The following is a 22087-nucleotide window of genomic DNA, read 5'->3' as shown; positions in this document are numbered from 1 at the left end:
TTTCATACGCAGTAAAAATTAAGTACACAGAAAGCCAAAAAATAGGATATATGATGTCAAATGTGCAACTAAAAGACTAAATGTGTCATTTGGTGCCATCTAGAGTGTTCAAAGCCCGGCAAACACTGACATGCTTCTGTATCAGTGGAATAATTGGCTTTTGGTGATTTAACACACCTTTATGTCCAAGGGGGCACGAAAACTGGTGTATGCAAATTAGACTTAAATAACACATAACACAGTGTTTGCTTGTAATTTCCGGTGGGAATTACGAATAAATCACAACTTGGGTGTGGCTGCAGAATAACACTACATCTTCTCCGACAGAGTATGCTAATCTAATGAGAGATTTAGCGGAAACAATCAGGAGAAGAGATTAAATAAGAGAATCAAGTTTAATCATCATGTCATAATCGGATATCGGTGCTCCACGCGCTGTCGAGAGGCGCTATAATCACTAACTAAAGCTCATTAAACTTATTGGGAGTGAGTCCGCTCTCATTAATTGTTACTGTAATGAAAAAGATAATATTTTGACAGTCACTGGTAAGAAAACGGCTGCTGTCAGCTGTCAGTGAGACACTCCCTGGCCAGCTGCTAGCTACTACAGTAGCTATTAGCCTCGATTGGTTTTCTTGATATATATATATATATATATATACATTTAAAAAATGATCTTACGGAGTTACTTTAATAAAAAATAATTGCATTAACGCTCTATGACACATGTGGATATGTATTCAGAATTAAACCTCCACCGCGCAAGCGATAAATCTCACCTGGTATTGTCAGAAATCCGGATATGCTTTCAGCTTCGTCCCTAACTAGCAACTTCCATCCATGGAGGTCTGACCGGACACATCCGTTCTGAGGTGCCCGAGCTGCTGCCTGACTCGGCCCGCCTGACACAGACCGGGGAGCCCGGTAATTTCGAGAAAATAAAAAGTTGGGTTTTTTTGGCTTTATAATGAAAAAGTAATTCACTCTTCTATTGAGTTTTTTTCCCGTTCTTCAGAACAGCACATCTCTGTAAAAAAATTAAAATAAACCAGAAATGACAGTAACCAGCGGGAACGAAAAGCTTGGCTGGTTTTCTTGCACCAACTTTGTTTCGTGTCAGGTTTTTAATCGGCTGTTTCACATATATGTTTTACATACATTGCACATATGTACATGTTTTATATATGCATTTGTTTCATTCCCTGTCCAAATATATCAGAATATATTCCTAATTGCAAGATATATTAAACCTTGTGGATGTAAACCTTTAAGTGCCTTGTATCCCATTTTCAGTCAGAAATATGATGTGATATATATAGTTGTTAAAACTTTAATTAAATAAAATAAACAACCCATATATGCATACATAGACTACTGATATTGTCTATTTAGTTTTTTCTGATACCTGAAGAAAAAAAAACGAAAAAAAACAGGTGTCACGAGATTGTTTTGGATATTTAGAGACATTATTCAAGTGGATCTACCAACGGAAGAGAGCCTTGGGAATCCCTTTTAAAGGGGGTAGGCAAATGGTGACAAGACTATGCGGATGTTTCATATCTGTGTACCATCAGTTGATTGACTGCTTTGAAATACGCAGAATTTATAACATTTACATTTATTTTACACATTATTGCAGAAAACAAATACTAAATCAAATAAGTGACTCAAGACAGTTTGTTTTGAGAATATGATTGCTTTTGGTGAGCTTTTTAATGAGGAAGCATGAGGAAAGAAACTAGATAGCCTATGTTACTGTCACTTTGTCATTGTCGTCAGTTTCAGTCTCTTTTTCCATCTTGCTTTAAATCAAGTCGATACTCAAACAGCGTGAAGTTCATGATTTTGGCAGGAAGCTCAGGAACAACAAACTCTCTTATCTTCTTGTAACCCATGTGCTCGTACAGTTTCTGAGCATCAGTCTGTACCACAGAGGTGTACAGGATGACAGCAGGGTAGCCCCTGTCCCGAGTAAAATCAGCCACTGTTCGACACAGAGCCTTAGCGATGCCCATCCCGCGGTGACTGCGGCGCACCGACATGCGTTTCAGCTCCAAGCACTCAGGCGCATTCTCGGCAGGGAGGCAAGCCACCGTGCCGACCACCCGACCATCGCTTTCAGCCACCCAAAAGCATGAGTCCTTCTGCTTCAGGTAGGCCTCACTGATGTTGTTGAGGTCTTTCCTGAGGGAGGTGTCTATGTAACTGTTGAACATGTAGACGACCATCTGCCGGGCTCCTGCCAGGAGGAGAGTGACTGCCAGGATGGGCAGCAGGAAGGACTTGGAGCTGGTCATCAGACCGCAGAACGTGCACACGAGCAGCAGCTGGGTGACTGGCTGTTTCAGCATGTGTGTGAAGGACGAAGGCACATGCTCGCTCATCCCCCAGGTGAAGATATCCTTCACACTCTCGGCATCCTCGTCCTGGTACTCTCTGATCTGAATGTTGGCCATGGCTCAGCTTTCCATGAACAGGGGGTCAAAACATGAGAGGTGGCAAATTACTTCAGGAGCAAACTTAATTTGCAATGCATATTCATGTTTCAGTTTCTTGTATGAGCAGTAATGCCTGTCCTCTAAAATGTACTCCTATTAAAATAATCAGTCTTAAGGTTGATAAGCAAAACAACTAATCATAAAATCACAGTGACTTGTTGATGTAAAATACAAAGCTGTCTGTCTTTCATATAAATGGTTTTAAATGTGTAATATCTTTCTTGCTAATCTAAATAATCAAATAAAGCAAGAAACATTAGTGCAAGGTATAAAAAAGTGTTCACCTTGTTTAAGCCAATATATCTACAGAAAGGTTCGCTCTTAATCAACAGCCATGTGCCGTTTCACTTTTCTAATTAATCTAATTATGAAATCCGAAGACAACTCTTTGAACCCTGGAGAACCCTGGAGAAGTGTGTTTCAGAGGAAGTAAGCATAACCATGGCTGCAGGTTGGAGTTGGGTCGATAATAAACCAGTTTCCCCTCTGAACACAATGACCCCTAAAACAACATCGCTGAAGTCTATGAGCCAGCCCGAACGGTTTAAATCAAATTGTTAAGTTTGGAGACGCTAACCTTGCTTGCTGTGTAAACTAGACGGCTATGTAATCATTCAGCACTAAACAAAATCCATGCCCAGATGACAAAGTTTTCGTCGGATGACAAATTAAACACACCAGCCAGGTTAGCTAACTGCTAGCATCGGTATTAGCCTCAGTGATTTGATCCCGTATGGCTCAAGATTCTCTACAAATGCCATTTACAGGCGGAATAAAAATTTTAAAAAGTAAAATAACATTACTTACATGCTTTGTGACGATAACCGAGACCGTATAAAAGACCACCTTCTCTCCAGTCAAACTCCGTTCATAGCGTCGTTGTCTTAGCTACTTCCGATACTTTCCAGCGCGAAAATGGTGCATTCAGGGAGTTTAAGAACGACAGTGGTACAAAACAGCAGGTGTTACAGTGCTTCTGTTAGTATGAGATATTAATTTGGTACTGTTGCCATGCCGCCTCAGGGGTCCTGTTGCTTTTCTAGCGCTTTAACCAAGAGGAAAACAGAGATAAGCTATTACCGAGGAGGTTTCTTCCTTGTGCGTGTCTGCAGAGTAATGTCACCTGAATGCTGCCTTCAAGTCCGCCCGTTTTACCTACGATTACGTATCTATTATAGTAACGCTGCATTTATAGACAGCAGGGAACCTCAAGGTCTCTGAATTCCGAATGGGAAGTAAAGAAAAATAAATTAGTCAGATTTAAGGGGATTTAAAAAAGTGTTTTAATCAATTTCTTTCTTCCCCATATAATGAGCGTGGATTGGTAGAATACTGTTTATAAGTTCTAAATTACAACTTCTGAGGTACAACAAATGCAGCATTTACTATACTAAGTGGTTGGTATCTGCTTCTAAACATGTATCACATATAAGGTGAAACAACAGTAAGGTGTATCAAGGTCTATTTTTGGTGCTTCATATTAATCTTCACTCGATAGAACAAATATTTGACAATTCATTGTTGTTGACATCTTTAGTTTAATTGCAAATTCAGATTTTACATACAGAGCCAGCAATTACAATAAGCAGGAAAACCCAAACAGGAACAAATATGTCATGTAACTTCCGTTCCAAATTGTTTTGAGAATATGATTGCTTTTGGTGAGCTTTTTAATGAGGAAGCATGAGGAAAGAAACTAGATAGCCTATGTTACTGTCACTTTGTCATTGTCGTCAGTTTCAGTCTCTTTTTCCATCTTGCTTTAAATCAAGTCGGTACTCAATGAGTGTGAAGTTGATGATTTTGGCAAAAAACTCTGGTAAAACAAATTCTTTTATCTTCTTGTAACCCATGTGCTCGTACAGTTTCTGTGCATCTGTCGCAACCATAGATGTGCAGAGGATGACAGCAGGGTAGCCCCTGTCCCGAGTAAAATCAGCCACTGTTCGACACAGAGCCTTAGCGATGCCCATCCCGCGGTGACTGCGGCGCACCGACATGCGTTTCAGCTCCAAGCACTCAGGCGCATTCTCGGCAGGGAGGCAAGCCACCGTGCCGACCACCCGACCATCGCTTTCAGCCACCCAAAAGCACGAGTCCTTCTGCTTCAGGTAGGCCTCGCTGATGTTGTTGAGGTCGGTCTTCAGGGAGGCGTCAGTGTAACTGTTGAACATGTAGACAATCATCTGCCAGGCTCCACCCAGGATTAGAGTGACCGCCAGGATAGGCAGCAGGAATGACTTGGAGCTGGCCACCAGGGCGCAGAACGTGCACATTAGCAGCATCTGGGTTATTGGCTGTTTCAGGATGTGAATAAAAGACGAAGGCAAGTGCTCGTTCATCCCAAGGGTGAAAATTTCCTTTACGCTCTCAGCGTCCTCGTCCTGGTACTTTCTGATCTGGATGCTGGCCATGGCTCAGCTTTTCAATAAAGCAGAAGGTAGAATAACAAAAGAGAATCAGATGTTTATTTTTTCACCATACAACTTAATAATAGGGAATGCTGCAACATGAGGAATGATGCTACCCAGAGCTCAAGACACACCAGAGGGTTTATTAACCAAAACCGGCGAGCCGCTCTTTGCTGCTTGTTTACACAATTCTCGCGAGAATCCAGAAGCATAACAAGGTGACAAGAGACACCTTTGAAATGCTGGTTTTGGTCCAGCAAACAGTGCAAACCTCAAAATATCACGAAATTCAAAGGGGAAAGCAGTAAATCCTCTCATTTGTTAAAATGATAATTTTAAGAGTAATAAAAATAACCGACAATTTCCTGTTTATTACCTTGCTGAATGAATACTTTAAGATGTACATATCTGTACATTAATCCAATTAATCGCAACACCTATTTTATATGGTGTGTGTAGGCAAATCTTATTTAGAAAAGTAACCAAAACCGTCAGCTTGACACAGTATGTAAAAAAAAGTACGACTATTTCAACTGAAATGTGGTGGAAGTGAAATGATATTCCTGGAGTTTGTTGGACAGTAATTATTTGAATGTGGTAACATTACTCCCACCACTGATAAATCTGAAGACATCCCTTTGAGCTCTGGTTACTTGGAAACTCAAAATAAAGTCAAGCTCACATATAAAACACTACAGTTTCATCACAGTGACCTCCAGCCAAACCCCCATCCAGATCACGAGAGTCAGTCTGAGTGCTTTTAACAAATAGTCAGAAATGTATACAGCACGCTAGCTTCTCTAGCCATTTACCCAATACCAGTGCGTAATCATCATGCATCAAATTAAACACACATGCATGCGATAAACGTCACCTGTCTTTTTTATGACAACAGCAACAAAAATAAAAAAAAATAGATAAGCTAACTAATAGCAACTAGCATCAATATTAGCCTCACAAAGCTGCCGAGGATTTGGCTCTACATCGTTTCAATTCTCTGCGTGAAATTAACAAACAAAAAACAAAGAAACAAGTAAACACGACTTACCTGCTTTATGACACTACTTAAATTTTAATTAAAAAAAAAGTCTCCTGCTACTTAAAGTCGTTGGTTGGTTTGTCCGAGAACTACTTCCCAACGTAAACTCCTATACTTCTCAGCTCCATCATGGTGCATTCACGATCAGCGGAAAAATTAGGATGCAATAGCATATGTATGTCAGTGTGAGGTTTTATTTTACGTTTAACTGCCAGCACATTGCACATTGCGAAGTTTCGCAGCAAGGCATTACTGGCAGACATTTCCGATATATTAGTATGTAAACGAGTTGTTTTTTAAGTTTCTTGAAACAATAGCATAAGCAACTCGTCCTTAATGAAGCTGCATACCTCCACTGCTGGTAGGCTACTTAGCGCAAACTGGAACCCTAACTATTTGGCAACCTCATAATAAGCAGACGACTTTATTTGTGTATAAATAATTACGAGGTCTAAATTTTAAACATGACACAAATCTGTGGACTTATTCAACCCATCAAATATATACATGGAAAATATATATATTGCGGAAAAATTCACAATAAGAAAAGACTTTAAGGAATTTCTGGAGGCTATGTTTAGAAATCATATGTAAAGTTTTCTCAGTGACATGCAAATCAGTGGTTTTCATGCTAAGAGAATCGTTTTGAAGAGGGCAAGTGTTAGCATTAGGATGTGAAATTTGTTTTTATCTTTTTTTAAATTTTATTAAGGCTTTTTGTTGTTTTTCCTTTTTCCTCAGGTACTTAAAGTACCCAGTGTCCATTTATTATTATCGACAGTATCAATGAGGTAAATGTAAAAAAAAAAATGTCACAATATATGAAGACTGAAAAAATAATTTATTGTCTTCTTAAAATAAATCTCGTTAGATTTTATACAAGGTGATTGTAAAGATTTCCCCCCTTTTTTTAATGGAGTAAACATGTCACTAAATTGATGGTTCAAAAGTATACATGTACACTTTTTTACCGTCTAACATTTGGTTTTGTTTTTACAAAATGTTCAGTTTACATTCACTTTCCTGCCCAGCTTTGCGGGCAGAAACCGAGTCCGGCTGCAACCATTTCTTTTCAGGTTGGGTCTCCCGTCTCCTTCTAGCCCAGGTTAATTTCCCCTGCAAACATGGTGATGAGCAGTATGATGGTGAACCCAGTGAGCAGTCCTGCGTTCTGGATCAGAAAGAAGATGAACTTTTGGGAGGTTTGCTGGTGTCCCTTTGCAATGCTGTCCATTTCTGGAAACTGAAATGAGGAATGACAAGAATTTATGTTGTCATATAATAAAAACAAATTCAGGGTCAACTGATATGGACAAAACCAAGTCAAAACTTGGTCAAAGTTTCAGTCTCATCAAGAAGAATATTTTTTTATCATCGTCAACAAATTCAATGAAAAGACCAAAACTGACAATGACAATAATGCCTATGGACTCAAATCTTGATATACAGGGGCTCATTGATATAAAGGGGCAAATTCAAATGTGTTTTTATTGCTCAAATTGTTGCCATGCAGATGGGTTCGGTGAGCTGGAGTGGGGCGCGGTACTGGCATGGGTTTCTGTATTGGTAGGGGGAGGTTGGGTGCGCCTGGGCTGGCTCTCTGGCATTGGTACGGGGGCCTCCGATGCCTGTGTTGGTGTGGTATCTGCACTTCACTCCCGGGCTGGTTCGCTGGGGTCTCAGGGACCTTGTCCTCCTCCTGGCACTGCGGGGTGCAGGGTTGGGATTGGCGAGGGGGCCGACAGAGGGACTGTGGTGTCGGGTTGTGACACAGATGATTGGGGGTTTGGGGAGGGTCTCTGTACTCTGAGTGCTACTGTACAAGGGTGTGATTGTGTATTTAGGTGGGATTGTCTCACAAGGGCCTGCTGTGGGGTTGTTGTTATATAGGTCTGAATATAGTTTGGTACGTGTGTATGTATGTATGTGTATATATATGGATATATATATTTTTTTGTGAATTTTGGATAAAATCACAGAAATCAAACAGGAAGGTTACTATAAGGGCAATTAGAGGGATAAGTGGTATGAATAAATAAGTTTTGCTTCTTCATACCCCTTTTCAGACAAATTGCATTAATTAATGTCATAGCTGAAGGTATATATACTTACAAGTTTATTCAAGTGGAAAATTTTTATTTATATTTTACTATTATTATTAGTTTCTATTCATGTTCAAATTTAGATATGAATGTATAATGCGATGTTGAGCTAACACTGGTGAATATGTAGAGATTGTTTGGGATTGTTCTTTTTGCAACTACTGTTTACCAATCACTTCTTTTTTAAAATAAATTCATTCATTCATTCACATCTTGCAGAATTATGCCCCCCGTGATGAGTCTTTTCATTTTGCAACATCAATCATTTACTGACTTTATTGCAGGCCTGAAATGTTACCACAAGAGAGCAGCACCGCAAGCTACAACCACAACAGCAAAAGCACCTAACATAAAGTAGATACCGTATAACTTTAGAAAGTTATCAGTTTCAAAATCCAATACTAAATAATATTACCAATGTGTAGTGCACCGACTGCTGCTTTGTCTTTTGCTGACAAAAGCTCCACAATTGTTCCCAGTAATTCTATCTGGACTAGAGTAACGAGCAGGAAGAGTTAAGAAGAACTTTATACCAGTGAAAACAGCTGAATATTTCTGGACAAAGAAGTGAAACTAAAAACAATGAGCTAAAAAGCCACGTAACAGGCGCTCGAAAAGTTTACAATAAGAATAAGTTAATTTTGTTTACATGCGCCTCAAATAAGTTGTCAGACAATGCAGGAGATGCTGTTTCATTGTAAATGGGATTTGTTCTCAAAACAGAGAACATTTAAAACATGTCCAGATACCAACTCACCATGTCTGCCAGTGCAATATATAGAAACATTCCCCCTGCAATGGCAAATATCACATTAGGGGCAAAGCTGCTTCCAAGCAGAATGCCAAACACGAGGCCAACGTAACACGACATTGCTGACAGTAGGTTGAAGAAAATGGCCTGCGGGATGCTCATTCCAGCATTCAGGAGGATGACAAAGTCACCTGCGAAGGGAGCACAATATTAGTACAAGCAGACTGAAAATCGTTCTATACTTTTTACTATCTTGAAATTTTCCATGCAGTTACTCAGTAAAACTGCTTTGTAATATGACTATGCATGGATAATGTTTTTTCATCTCTTTTTTATTTTAGCAAGAATCTGGTATTATCTCTAAGTACTCATCTAGACACTCAAACCTCCGTACAGTGTTAACAAAAAAACATCATGTGTGGGCTGAAGAAGCTCTCATATGGCCCTCACTCTCACTGTATTGTATATAGCATGCTTCCTCTAAACATGTCTTTGTTGTCTCTGAAGTTCATGAAAATATCTGTCTCATTATGTAGACACAAAGACAAGATTTGTGGGAAGAAATCACTTTGGCAATAGTCTACAGATTGTCAAGCAGGTGTCGATTTGGTTCATAGAAGTTTAACAACCACTTACAGCAATTATACTTTTTAAAAACGTTTTCACATTGCCGTATGCTGGGCAAATTGCTGGCCAAAGCTATGTTTGAACATTTTTACCTGAGAGTTACAGTGTAGCAACAATAGTGTCAAAATCACAGATTTCCACAGACAAGTTTCATCCATAAGAAACGTAAGAAACCATTCACCAATGCTACATCATCAGCAGGCTAACAAGTGATTCTATTTATTGGAACTCCTCAATTTAAGTCTGCCTTCAAGTTGTTGTCTCTTAACCTGCTGTTCAATGTACTGTACCACTCAAAAGTCTGGATACAACTTTCCGTTTATTTTGAATCACCATGTAGCAAATTAGTGAAATTAATGAAAAACTTAATGAAATTAATGAAAAAGCAAATTTGACGGCAAAACAGGAACACGACTTAGAAATGTTTCCATAGACTGGCTTGAGAAAAAGCCAGGATAGCCAGATCATCAGGTCACCGGAGTGTGACAGTACAGGCTTAGTTGCAAGCGTTGGAATTCAGAAGAAGTAGTTTGCCTAACAGGAAATACATGTCAAAGAGCGGGAAAAACAACCAACAACAATACAGTCTTGTCACACTAACTGCTGCTATTACCTTTCCCCTTGTGGGAGGAAGTTGTGGACCAGAGGGAGAGTTGGGTAGACTGAAATTATGCAGATGGGGTGAGATGGGTCTACTTAACATATTCATACACCCCTGCATGCTAAATGTAGCAAAGGTGCAGAGTTTCTTTAAAGCCATATTAATACTTGAAAGATGATTTCAATGGACTGGATTTTACCAAACCCACCAATTAAAGGTAAGACTCTATGGCTGCGAACAATGTTTGGATGCACAGAATAATTTTCCAAAGACTCACACAGAGACTGAATCGCGTATGATTTTTCTTTGTTCAACACTCACCCAGCTCATGGGGAAACTCCTCACACACTATGGCCGTGGACGTACTGAACCCTGTCAATACGGACACTGTGAACGAAGCACCGATGGCCAGCCCATCGATGAAGTTGTGCAGTGCGTCGCTCAGCGTTATCATCCATGCCACTGTTTTGATGTTGCTGATGTGCTTGCCACGCAACCAGTGGCATATCACACCAGATGCCTGAACATCCTGGAAGAGTGACAAGACAGGTTAAAGGCCACTGCTCTTGTTTGATCATCATCATCAAAGAGTTGTGTGCAAACACAAGGATTTGGTGGAAAAGATAACAGGAGAAAGTTCAAATTATCCAGAAAATAAAAAGCGAGGTTAACATTGTCCTCAAAGTATCTTATCACTTTATCTATTTATTTATCTATTTATTAATGCTGTCAATAATACAAATTAGAGTAAAAATTATTGTTTAAGATTGAGTCTGAAGGTGGAAGTACACCACACTCGGACCTGAGTAAAACTGAGGAATACTGAGGATTTTTAACAGTCAGGAATTCAAAAGTTAAGAAACTTTCAAAGTGTCAAAGCTCTTTGATGAAGAAAATCAATCGGTCTAGCTGCATTGGTGCTGATGGGAATTTCCTAAATGCTTAAAGGGTGATTAAATTTTGACTTAATCATAATTTGATTTACCTGGGGGATAGCCGGCATCACAACAATCAATCAACGATGTTTAGGAAATATTTTCATTTGCAAAAAAAATAACTTAACTACAAATATAATGGCTCGAGTGTTGCTAACGGGAAATCTGAGAAGAGACGGATACAAACGGAGCCTTTGGCATTTGGTTGGAGTTACTATGTGGAGACAAAACAGAGCTCTTACAAGACATGGACAAACAAGGAGTCTTTGTGTCCAGGCCAGACAATCTCCGCATTTACAGTGATGGGAGGGATCGCAACCCAGCAGCTTAGTTTCACTGCTTGATCCCACTGCATCGTCTGTTTGTGTAGTATTCTAAGCCTTTCAAAGCCAGATTCCTTCATATGACACAAAAATTATCACAGTTAAACATTAACAGCATCTCTAATTGGCAGCGTCGGCGATAACAGCTCAATAAACTACGCGCTTACTGTACAGCTTGATTAATTTAATTTCAAAGACACGGAAGACTTGAATGCAAAATGGTACCTGGGAAGAGGACACATTTGTATGCGGGGACTCAAGGTTTGGGTTGCTCCTATCAGTAGCAATGGTGGTGATGCTGATGGAGTCCTTTTTTTCTTGAATGTCCCCATTGTGGAGACAGTTTTCTTGAGGTGGCTCTGCAGGAGTGAAGTGGCTGTGGCCATGCTGAAAATACAAAGGCATCAGAAAAGAGAGCTGAAGACACATTTCCACAGCAAAATTAAGCAGATTCTTCTATATGACACAGAAGTATCCCTATTAAACATTAACTGGCCATCTCAGGTCACTGATAACAGCTCGATAAACCACTCAGAAGGACTACACGTTTGAGCCAGATTAATACAGCAGAAAGAATTAATGAAATGGAACAAGAGCAAAGTGATCGTAAAATAGCCTCGCCAGCCTTGTGTGGGATACGTTGTCCAAGTGCCTCTGGAGATGCTCATAAAATATTTTGAATTGCTTTTCCAGTTTGTGCATATCACACACACACACCCTAATGTCCATGATGGAATCTGCTCTTTGACAGTGGAATGTTGTGGACAGCAAATCTCTATCAACCACATGATTACTGCAGATAAAAGTTCTGTTTTTACAAGCTTATCTTAAGGATGAGCTACTCATAAGATAAAGCACAACTAAGAACAAGGTTTATTGCTGTGTAGGTTAATGTGACAAGAGCTGCCACAGCTGATTGGTGCTGAGAGGCAGCCTTTCATGTCAAACAGTTGGAGGAAGTGTTTTTGAGGAGACTGCTGGAATAAAGTGCCTGTGGTCATGCAAGGAAGACAGACATAAACAATCAAAAGAATTAAAAAAAATAATACATAAAATGACATGTAGCCTATATGGAGAAATCTGAAAGAATAAATACAGATCATATACAGAAACAAATGTATATTCGTTGAGCTGACAGTGATTGTCCCTTTGGGTCTTAATATTCAATTTCCAGCACACCAAAATTTGTTATGATCACAAAAAAATTATTCAGACAACTAAGCTCCAACACTTTAAGTCCAGCGACAGCACTAAAAACTGTCCCAAACTCTGTAGACTCTTGGGCACTGCAGATTGTATATAAAGGATGGACGTAGCCAAAGGACATGAATCTTCTTGTGCAAATGTCATCACTTTTGGCTCCAAAACGACTAAGATTACTGTTTATGTTTGAATTAAACCATTTATCATGGTGGATTATCCGTATATGTAATAACAGCCTCATCCAAGTTTTGCAAGTGACTCTCGACTGTGTCTTGCGTAAATGCGTAGCTTGTAACGTAGGCATCGACAATAAAAGCATGGCGGAAAGCGCTGACAGCCCGCAGGACATTTTCTAACCCACTAAAAGGATAAAATCCGAGGTCTGGGCATATCTTGGGTTTTTTAAGAATGCAGATGGACAACTGGTGGAGGACAAATATCCTGTCTGCAGAACATGCAAGAAAAAAGGCAGTAACACTACAAATCTACTGGCCCATCGCCGTGAGCATCATCCATACCTTTACAGCCAATGTAAGACAAGCAAACATCACTTCAAATACATCATGTGAGGGACATTGGCTTTAGAAAGATTGTGTAATTTGTTGATAACTTGTTAATGATGTATACCAAAGTTCCAAACCGTATCTTTCCTCCTAAAATGCAACGTTTTCCGTTTTTGTTTTGAGACAGCTACTAGCCGCGTTAGCAGCTGTGTTGCTAAGTGTCTCCAAATGAAACGGAACCGAAGGCACCCAGTCTACTGTCAGCTTTGTGTGCTCCACTAAGCGGAGCCGACGCAAGATCATCACAAGATTTTCGTGAAATGTGTTCAATATATGGACATTTGTAAATCAATTAAGAATATTGCGATAATATCGTTAACCGTGATCATTTGGTCACTATTATGGATATATCAAAATTTCCATATCGTTACATCCGAGGAGCTACCAATGGTGTCATACTAAAAAGGTATAATATTTAGGATGGTGATCATCAAAATTAACTGTTCTAGGATGACAAGCAGCTAAAACTGTTGGGAATATCATTAGTTTTGCAACCTTGGCCTGATGACAAGTCATCATGATTCATCTTCAGGAAACCATGAATAAACACTGACATGAAAGTCTAAGCAACCTTGCCTTTGATCCTAATCAGTTTTTCTTTACATTTCTAGCTGTATTTTCAGCTTTTCAATATCGGGGTTCTATTTTGTGATATAATAATCATAATAACCCTGTGGCTTTCATGCACATTAATAAGGATTCAAACAGAAACAGAATATAACAACAAATAAAACAATTATGAAATAATTGATAAAACAAAAAAAATGAATGCCCTACTTCTTTGGAATATCTCCATCTACCTAATAAACTCACTAACTGCACTCTGGTCTTACCTCGTTGTCTATGCGGAGAAACATCTTCAGTATCTTCTCCACAAAGTAAAGGAGGTAAAAGCCACCGAATATCCCAACTGCATTCCCCACATAGTCATCTGCTTTAGGATCAAAACCCAGGGCCTGTGGATTAACAAGAGCACTCCATCTGTCCATGAAACATCTCTTGTTTCATGCTTCCAAACTGATATGTAAATGTGCATTTTATGAAGCATTTAAACATCTTCACAATCTGAATTTCTTGACCAGGTTAAAGGTTACATTCTGTCAACCCCAAATCTAACTGACCTCTGGTATGAGTTGAAGTACAGCATTGGAGAAGAGCGTCCCGATGGCCAGGCCAATGAAGTAGGTCAGCACTTTGGGGAAATAAGACTTCTTGGTGAATGGGATCAGCAGGAGACCAAGAAGGGACGCCAGGTTGATTATGGTGACAGCCAGGAAGCCATAACCCCACACTGTCGGGACACAAATGATGGATAAACAGTTACAATAAATGGACATACTGACGCTTGAGTTTCTCTCTTTGAATTTTCTTCAGATCTTTCGTGTAAACATGAGAATAAGACATTATATGAGAAATTAAGGCAACATATTCAAATACAGCTCCATGAGGGCTGTGAGAAAAGTTTTTATCCTGTCATCTTTTTCAGATCCTGCTTTTTTTTTGTGGTACATGTAATGTAAATACAGAACATGCATCACCTGCAACTATAAAACACATGCCTTTTTGTTGTAAAAAATAAATCATGTATATCAAGATACTTCCAGATTAAGTAAAAGTTAAATCAAATATTTATTCTGCATCATCTAACTGATGATTGAGTTTTTTCTCCTGTTTTCCACTGAACAACTGACAAGTTGAATGCTGTTACATATTTTCCTTTTTTTTCTCCATTCCACAGAGATGTAAGAGCAAAAGAATGAGTTTCAAACAACAAATATTTACATTTTTATTTGTATGAGTAAGATGAATCATTGTAGAAGATCTGATGTCATTAAAGACATCCACTGGTCACCATACTCTCAGGCTGCAATGAAACTCATGCCTCCTTTGCCTACACTAAATCCGTAACAGAACTATCATGCAGCTGGGAGCACAACACAATGACTCCTGCCTGAAAGGCTCAACTCAGGGTAAAAGTCTCTTCCACACAGCTTAAAGCATTACATAGCATTCACAGATGTATATAAGCTCAAACACAACTATATGGTGTTTCTATTCCCAAGAGCCAGCTCTTTAAAAGCTAAATAACAATGCTTTACATCTTTGCAAACTTGAAAACCTTGTCTCCGTCTTTGTTTCAGTGCAGGAAACTGTAAATATGCACGATTCAACAAAACGCACATTGCTATTCATTTGGAGAGCAGAGATTTTGTTCAACACAGTGGAAGCAACAGCATGACTTGTGAACAACACACGGTCACAGTTTGCTGTAATTGTATCAGCAGTACGGAGGGGTCAATGACTCAGTGAGTCAGCGCAGGTCGGCGTGCACCACAGGACATGGCTGACTTGAATGGAGGCAGGAAATACACAGTGACGAAGGGGAATGACATGGAGTGACCATTTGAAACCCTTTAGACATTACTGATAAAGGGTACCAATTAAATTTCAATATTCTAACCCTAATTACGAAACAAAATGGTGTTATGTTTCTAGTAATCTGGGAAACTGTCAGCTGTAGTCTGCTGCTTAAGGCTCTGGAGTTACCAAAGTTTCTGGGCTTCTTGTGCAGCTACCCAGATAATGGATATCCAGGCCAAGACTTCCTGTTCTGTGTTCTAGTCATTGTTTGAATTCAGTCACAGTCATGTGAAAAAGAAAAAGGAAATACGTCCTCTTTCACCTCTAAGGTTTTGTGCATCACAACACAATTAAAAGCTGCAGCAGCTGTAGAAGCTGTAGAAGGACCATTTTCCAATGTGCCGGAATGAAAGAACGCCTCATCTGATAGGACAGGCGCCTGAAAACCGAGGAGGGCTACCTGATTTAGTCCCACCAACGAACTCAGGTCCGAACTTAAACTCAGGTCTGAATGGGGGTATACTTTAATTGTCACATAAATGTACAATGCTCTTTCAATTCTAAGGTGTTATATATCAGGAAAAATAAATAAAATTGGTTAAAAGCAACACCAGATGAAAAATAACATAACATATTACACTGTGCAATTACCTATTTAACTAACTAAAAATAACTTTTCTGCTTACATATGAATTAAGAGGGGAAGTAGCAGCCATGTCCTGCTAATCAAATGCACTTCATTACCTTAATGGATTACCAGCAGGTGTGAGCACCTCTATAAAAGCAGAAAGTGTGTCAGTTTGCTTCTCTGGAGCATTCAGGTGTGTGTTAACACGATGCCAAGGAGGAACGACATCAGCAATGATCTTAGAGACGGAACTGTTGCTGGCCATCAATCTGGGAAATGTTATAAGGCCATTTCCAAGCAATTTGGAGTCCATCATTCTACAGAGAGAAAGATTATTCACAAGTGGAAAACATTCAAAACAGTTGCCAATCTTCTCAGGTGTGGACGTCCCAGCAAGTTCACCCCAAGGTGAAAAAGCCAAGAGCTACATCTCAGACTCTACAGGCCTCAGTTAGCATGTTGGACAGACCAGACCAAAGTGGAGATGTTTGGTCATAATGCACAGCAGCACGTTTGGAGGAAACCAAACACAGCATATCAGCACAAACACCTCATACCAGCTGTCAAGCACGGTGGTGGAGGGCTGATGATCTGGGCTGGTTCTGCAGCCACAGGACCTGGGCACCTTGCAGTCATTGAGTCCACCATGAACTCCTCTGGATACCAAAGTATTCTAGAGTCAAATGTGAGGCCACTGCACTACAGACTGGAGGTGCCTGGACAAACTGGTTAAAAAGGCCAGTTCTGTTGTAGGCAGAAGACTAGACCCTCTCAGTGCTGTGGTGGAGCAACGGATGAGGAGGAAATTATATATTTTTTTTGCAGAATAATAAACATTCTCTCCACAGCATCCTGGCAGGACAGAGAAGCAGCTGCAGTGAGAGGCTCATCTCACTGCGCTGCAGGACTGAGAGGTTCAGGAGGTCCTTTGTCCCCACAGCCATAAGGCTTTTTAACAGTGACTGCTGACATGTTCTTATCAAATTTATTTATTTATTTCGTCATTGATAAGTATTATGACTATTGTTGTTGTTTATTATGAAATCATTGTAAATATTCATAATTTTTTAAGCTACTCGACTAATTTGAATTTCCCTCACTGGGGGATGAATAAAGTATTTTTCTATTCTATTCTATCTGTCTTACAGCTAAAGCTTGGCTGAAACTAGCTAATCAACAGGACATTGATCCCAAACACAGCAGCAAATCTACAACAGTCTGAAAAGAAAAGAATCAAGGTGTTGAAACTGTCTAGTCAAAGTCTGCACCCTAATCTGACCGAAATGCCAGAATTTCTCTTAAAGGGGAACTCCGGTATTTTTAAACCTAGACCTTATTTCTGGCATGAAATACGTTCATCTACTCACTGAGAACAGTTTGGTGAAAGTCGGCGTCCTTCGGAAGATATTTAGAAAACTGGGGCAGGGACGATGCAGCCGCTAAATAAGGCATTATCTGTCTTTATTTCACCAATACTTTAAGATGAATGAATGAACGAACGTGTGCTATAGCTCTGTTAGCTCATAGCTGCTGTTATGTGGCTACTTGCAGCTAAAGGAGAGCTAACGGAGGGAATTCTACACACTTGTCTACTGGGATGACTTCATCCACAAGCATGGCTGCAGCACAGCTCATTCACTCCGGTAAGAACGTCCATCTTACTCAAAGTCGTCTTTCACTTGTCAAAATCTGATAAATATCCTGCCATGTTGCACAAAACTATCAGTAGCAAACTCTGTGTGAAGTTAGCTGACTGTCACAGAGCACGGAGTGAATAAACTGTGCTGCAGGGGGGCGTGTGGATGAAGTGGTCCCAGCAGAGTGCCTGTGTAGAAATCCCTCCGTTAGCTCTCCTATAGTTGCAAGTAGCAGCTATAGGCTGTATCGTCCCAGCCCTGTTCACTCCGTTATATGGATATACGCCGATCGTGAGTTTTCTAAATAGCTTTTGAAGAACGCCGACTTTCGCCAAACTGTTCTCAGTGACTAGATAAACGTATTTCATGCCAGACATTAGGTCTAGGTTTAAAAATACCAGAGTTCCCCTTTAAACTATGTGGGAGACTGGTAACGTGATACAGATAACAGCTACTTCAAGTTATTGCTGCTAAAGGTGGGTCTACAAACAAATTAATCATGGGGTGTTCTTCATGTTTCACAATTGGACTTCATTTTTGTCAAGAAATAAAACTGTTTCTGTATTTATCAGACGCTTTTATCCAAAGCGACTTACAAATGAAGATATAACAAGCTATATAAAAGCTAACAATAAACTACATAGAAGGAACCCACTAGTCTGACTATGTCAGAGGTGACAGAGTAGAGATAGGGTGCAGGCATAGAAGGTGTACATGTGTTGTGGTCCAGCTGAGGATGTAAGTAAGTCTGTAGGTCCAAATCATTTTTCATCGCAGAGTACTTCCTTTTTCATGTGTCTGTAAGTTTAAAAAAAAAAAAGTTATTTCAATTGTAATCATGTGGTAGCTGATAGCTTTCAGATCACATTTTGATCAGTGCATTCTTCCTCTTCTGTTAGTCAAAATGTTTACCTGCATGCAATCAAAGTACACTCAAGTGTTACTGGTCAATAATACCCAAGACTACAAACAAACTACAGGCACCAGAGAGCTTCTGTTACCAAAATCTTCAGCTTTGTCCGTTCACAAAGATGCATGTTTCACTAACATTACTCATATCTTACTAAAGGACAGCCCAAGTCAGTGAGTGTGCCAGTATTGGGAGTGTAGAAAGAGAAGAAATGGATGGAGTACAGTCCCCCTTGGTTCTGACCACCTTCTCAGACACACAACCCTTCAGTCTTACAAACTGGTTTGTTTCTCAGGTAGGCAACAAGCCCGGTTACATGCACAGTTGACTCAAGCTCCCAGGCCCAGTTGAGTCTGGTGTTTAAATGCAAGTGTAATTAGAATCCTGACTGCACAACATGGATGTGCTGGTCCAGCTTTCAGAGGCTTGATTTTGTACAATTTTGGTCTAGCTCACATGTTTACATACATTCTACAAGTCAGCTTTAAGTCAGGCTAACCGGTTCCTGTAAACCGTGCTCAATAATGCAGCGATATCAGCTGTGGATCAGCTTCGAATCCCAATGCCACCTCAGAAGCATCAGTGAGGGCACATCAGTCCAAGCTTAAAGGGAATATGTTGGAAAGGTGGAGCAGATGAGGTGTAACTGCCCAGAGATCAACATGAGCACGTTGGAGTGCTGTGTTCTTGGACTGGCAATGACTGAGCAGAGCACGCCACACGCAGCATCGGCAGCAGTGAGACATACACCGCTACAAAAATCGCATAGGTGAACTCCCTTAGATAATGAGGACGGAAACTCTCAGCTAACAGTTCAACGTCCGTGGCACAGATCACCTATCTACTGTTATTTGTCACTTAATCAATTTAGTCACTCATTAAATTGTAAATGCCTTGCATTGACAGTTCTCACCTCTGAAATTCACCCAAGGCGAATACGGCTCCTTTGCCCTAAACTGACAATCTTTGGGCTTGAACAAAAAAAAGACATGAAGCTGCTCCCACAGGCAGTTTTTAACCATCATTTTGTGCTGTTTTTGGACATTTAAATACAAAAAGGTTTCTAAGTTTTTTGAAAGATTAACCGATAAAACTGATAAAAAAAAGATAAAAATGATTATTTGCAAATGCACCCGTCGGTCTGACAATGGTTGGTGAGCTGAAAATTAAGCAGATTGCCAGCAACCTGTTGCAGAAGAAATCATTAACGATGACTCATTCTTTAGAGATTGTCATCTGCTTAGAGAGCTGACTTCTCAGCGAGGGAGGCAATGTTTTTTGTACAGTTTTAGAACAGCATGTACATGGAATTCTTTCTAAAGCGGGGGTATCGTGATGTGTTTTCGATAACAGAGATGAGAAAACTGTTAACGTGTCATCACATTGCCACGCTCTGCTGAAATCACTAAACTTACAAAGATCAGGAAAATCCAAGATGTCTAAGTTCAGTTTCAAAGTTTACCAATTTAATGACTTTACGTGGTACACCTTTCGTGGTTCTCAATGTGGACATCACGATCCCAAGAACAGTTGGATTTTTTTTAAGAAATTCATTTTGGTTATTAAATCAGTTGTTTATTCTCCTGTAATTGTATTTAAAAAAAACATCATGGTTGCAATTTTCTAAATATTTTCTTTGTTTAAGCAGGATCCTCTCAATTCCTTAAAGGTCTATGAGCAAAAAAGAAAAGAAAAAGAAAGAAATATTCACAGAAAAGTCCAAAGATCTGAGTAGTTCAGTCACTGCAGATCAAAGTGCTACTACATATTTAATTCCAAGGCAACAAACCCTGCGACCTGCAAATTATCTGGGTTGCAGGAGTCTTGACAAATAAACCAGCGTTGGGATGAAGCAACTCACCAGAGTAGTCGAGAGGCGGCAGAACTTCGGGGGTGGTGTGGGGGCAAGAGGGCAGCAACACCTGGGTCAACACAGCGGGGCAGATCCTCCCCAGATGTCCCACGGTCAGCTCCGTGACATTACTGAACCCAAAATGGGACAGAATCTGCTCCACTGAGGGACACTGAGGGGCAGGAAGATGTTAGCAGACATCTTTTTATTTGCCTCTCAAGTTATCCCTGTTGCTATTCCCTCGCCTTGCATCTAATCTGAGAAAATCGTGTTGCATCTGCAAACTGCAATCTCTGTCATTCTCAGTTGTGGGGGATAAAAGAAAAAGTGCAAATGTTTGGAGAAAGGCAGAAACAATGTTGAGTTTAAGGTTATTTAAGGTATACACATGTAATTTTATGTGATCATAAAGCTCATTTCAAGACACGGACGTTGTTTGTGAGCAGAAGTGTGCATTCGTTGACTTTGACCACACATACAAGCGAAAGTGATGTGACAAAAGAGAAGAAAAATGGAAGTTGTAATGTCAAATGCTCATCAACAGCTATACATTTAGTCATAAGTAACTAAGGAGAACAAATAAAACACATACTACTACTGAAAAGCTTCAAGCATTAAGTTACTGCTTTGCAAATGGAAAAATGTACTAAAAAAAAGTTCTAAAAACTTCATATAACAATGAAATCAGCATGAAAAGAAAAGAAAAAAAAAACAGCTATACTAATCATGATACATTTCACCAGGACTCCTCAATAACTGGATAAAGCTTCACATAAAACTGATCGATCCAAAGTTTAATTTTGAAAACAGCATCACACAGTAACAAGGTCATACATGTACCTCTTTGTTTTCCAGTGGATTTTCTTCTCTTATTAACTCGGATCTTCTGGCTGAGATCAACAGCAGCAGATTTCCCAGATTCTCTGTGGTAATTGATGTATTCTCGCCATAATAGTGCAGAATGTTCTCCAGAAAAACATGTCCATCCCGGTGAATCACTGCTACGCTCTGGGACGCTGCAATGAACGCCAGAACGCACGCAGCAGCCCATTTTAGACTGCACATTGTCGAGTTTTTATCGTTAAAGTTTCTCCTGAAAAGTAAAAATCAGCTCTTGCTGCAATCAGAACATTTTACTCAACCCAAATCTTTTTTTTTTCTTCTAAAAATCAGGATATCCGCGAAGTTTGGACGCAGGGCACAGCCAGTTCCATGGCAGAAGAAATCAGATTTTTTTTTTTGGCTTTGAAGTTTTTTAATTATCCGGTTTGAATGTCTTATTTCGACGTGCTCTTCCTGCTGCTGTGCTGCTCCTTGTGGTCTATCAGGACTATCTGAGGTAGATGAGGTTCAAAGATCAGCCATTGAGTCAAAAATGGAGGTGACCGACCGCGTGCATGCAGTCACTGTTCCTGCGCTTTCTTTGGTGACATACTTTCTCACTTAAATTGCAACGTGCTCTCACACAGAAGTGCAGGAGGAGTGGAGCATGTGCATGTGATGGAAAACAATTAGGTGGAAAGCGCCGGCATGATGTGAAACTCAGCGTTGTTCCGTCTGCTGCTCTCTCTCCGTCTGTTATAACAGCTGGAAGAGGGGAAAAAAAAGAAAAGAAAACAAGAATATAAACTTCTGAGTTGTGGTAG

The 22087-nt window shown here is 39.9% G+C and overlaps 4 protein-coding genes across 4 annotated transcripts in view; all 4 read right to left on the bottom strand.

The window, feature by feature from the left end:
* dctn1b (dynactin 1b) overlaps nt 1-883 on the bottom strand; it is a 33817-nt gene extending 32934 nt beyond the window's left edge. The window contains exon 1 of the mRNA XM_072365833.1: nt 780-883. The gene's annotated coding sequence lies outside the window, so the exon portion shown is untranslated. The remainder of the gene's footprint in view (nt 1-779) is intronic.
* Nucleotides 884-1025: 142 nt separating this feature from the next.
* LOC140270442 (probable N-acetyltransferase CML1) lies at nt 1026-3619 on the bottom strand. Its single transcript, XM_072365585.1, has 2 exons — nt 3306-3619; nt 1026-2463 (listed from the first exon to the last, which is right to left on the bottom strand). Exon 2 carries the CDS (start codon nt 2454-2456, stop codon nt 1782-1784), a length of 675 nt encoding a protein of 224 aa, XP_072221686.1. The 5' UTR covers nt 2457-2463; nt 3306-3619; the 3' UTR covers nt 1026-1781.
* A 381-nt stretch (nt 3620-4000) lies between these two features.
* Nucleotides 4001-6075, bottom strand: LOC140270022 (N-acetyltransferase 8-like). The gene is made up of 2 exons (XM_072365089.1): nt 5958-6075; nt 4001-4919 (listed from the first exon to the last, which is right to left on the bottom strand). The coding sequence occupies exon 2, from the start codon at nt 4910-4912 to the stop codon at nt 4238-4240; it is 675 nt and encodes a 224-aa protein (XP_072221190.1). The 5' UTR covers nt 4913-4919; nt 5958-6075; the 3' UTR covers nt 4001-4237.
* Nucleotides 6076-6800: 725 nt separating this feature from the next.
* slc39a8 (solute carrier family 39 member 8) lies at nt 6801-21993 on the bottom strand. Its single transcript, XM_072364735.1, has 8 exons — nt 21282-21993; nt 20451-20613; nt 14175-14344; nt 13887-14009; nt 11513-11674; nt 10351-10558; nt 8808-8992; nt 6801-7191 (listed from the first exon to the last, which is right to left on the bottom strand). The coding sequence occupies exons 1-8, from the start codon at nt 21504-21506 to the stop codon at nt 7045-7047; spliced, it is 1383 nt and encodes a 460-aa protein (XP_072220836.1). The 5' UTR covers nt 21507-21993; the 3' UTR covers nt 6801-7044.
* Between the last annotated feature and the right edge of the window lie 94 nt (nt 21994-22087).

Source organism: Leuresthes tenuis, unplaced genomic scaffold, assembly GCF_036924035.1.
Source record: "Leuresthes tenuis unplaced genomic scaffold, fLeuTen1.0.hap1 SCAF_15, whole genome shotgun sequence".
Taxonomy (NCBI): Eukaryota; Metazoa; Chordata; class Actinopteri; order Atheriniformes; family Atherinopsidae; genus Leuresthes; species Leuresthes tenuis.
The sequence above is the reverse complement of the archived record's forward strand: the minus strand, read 5'-3'. Positions and strand labels throughout refer to the sequence as shown.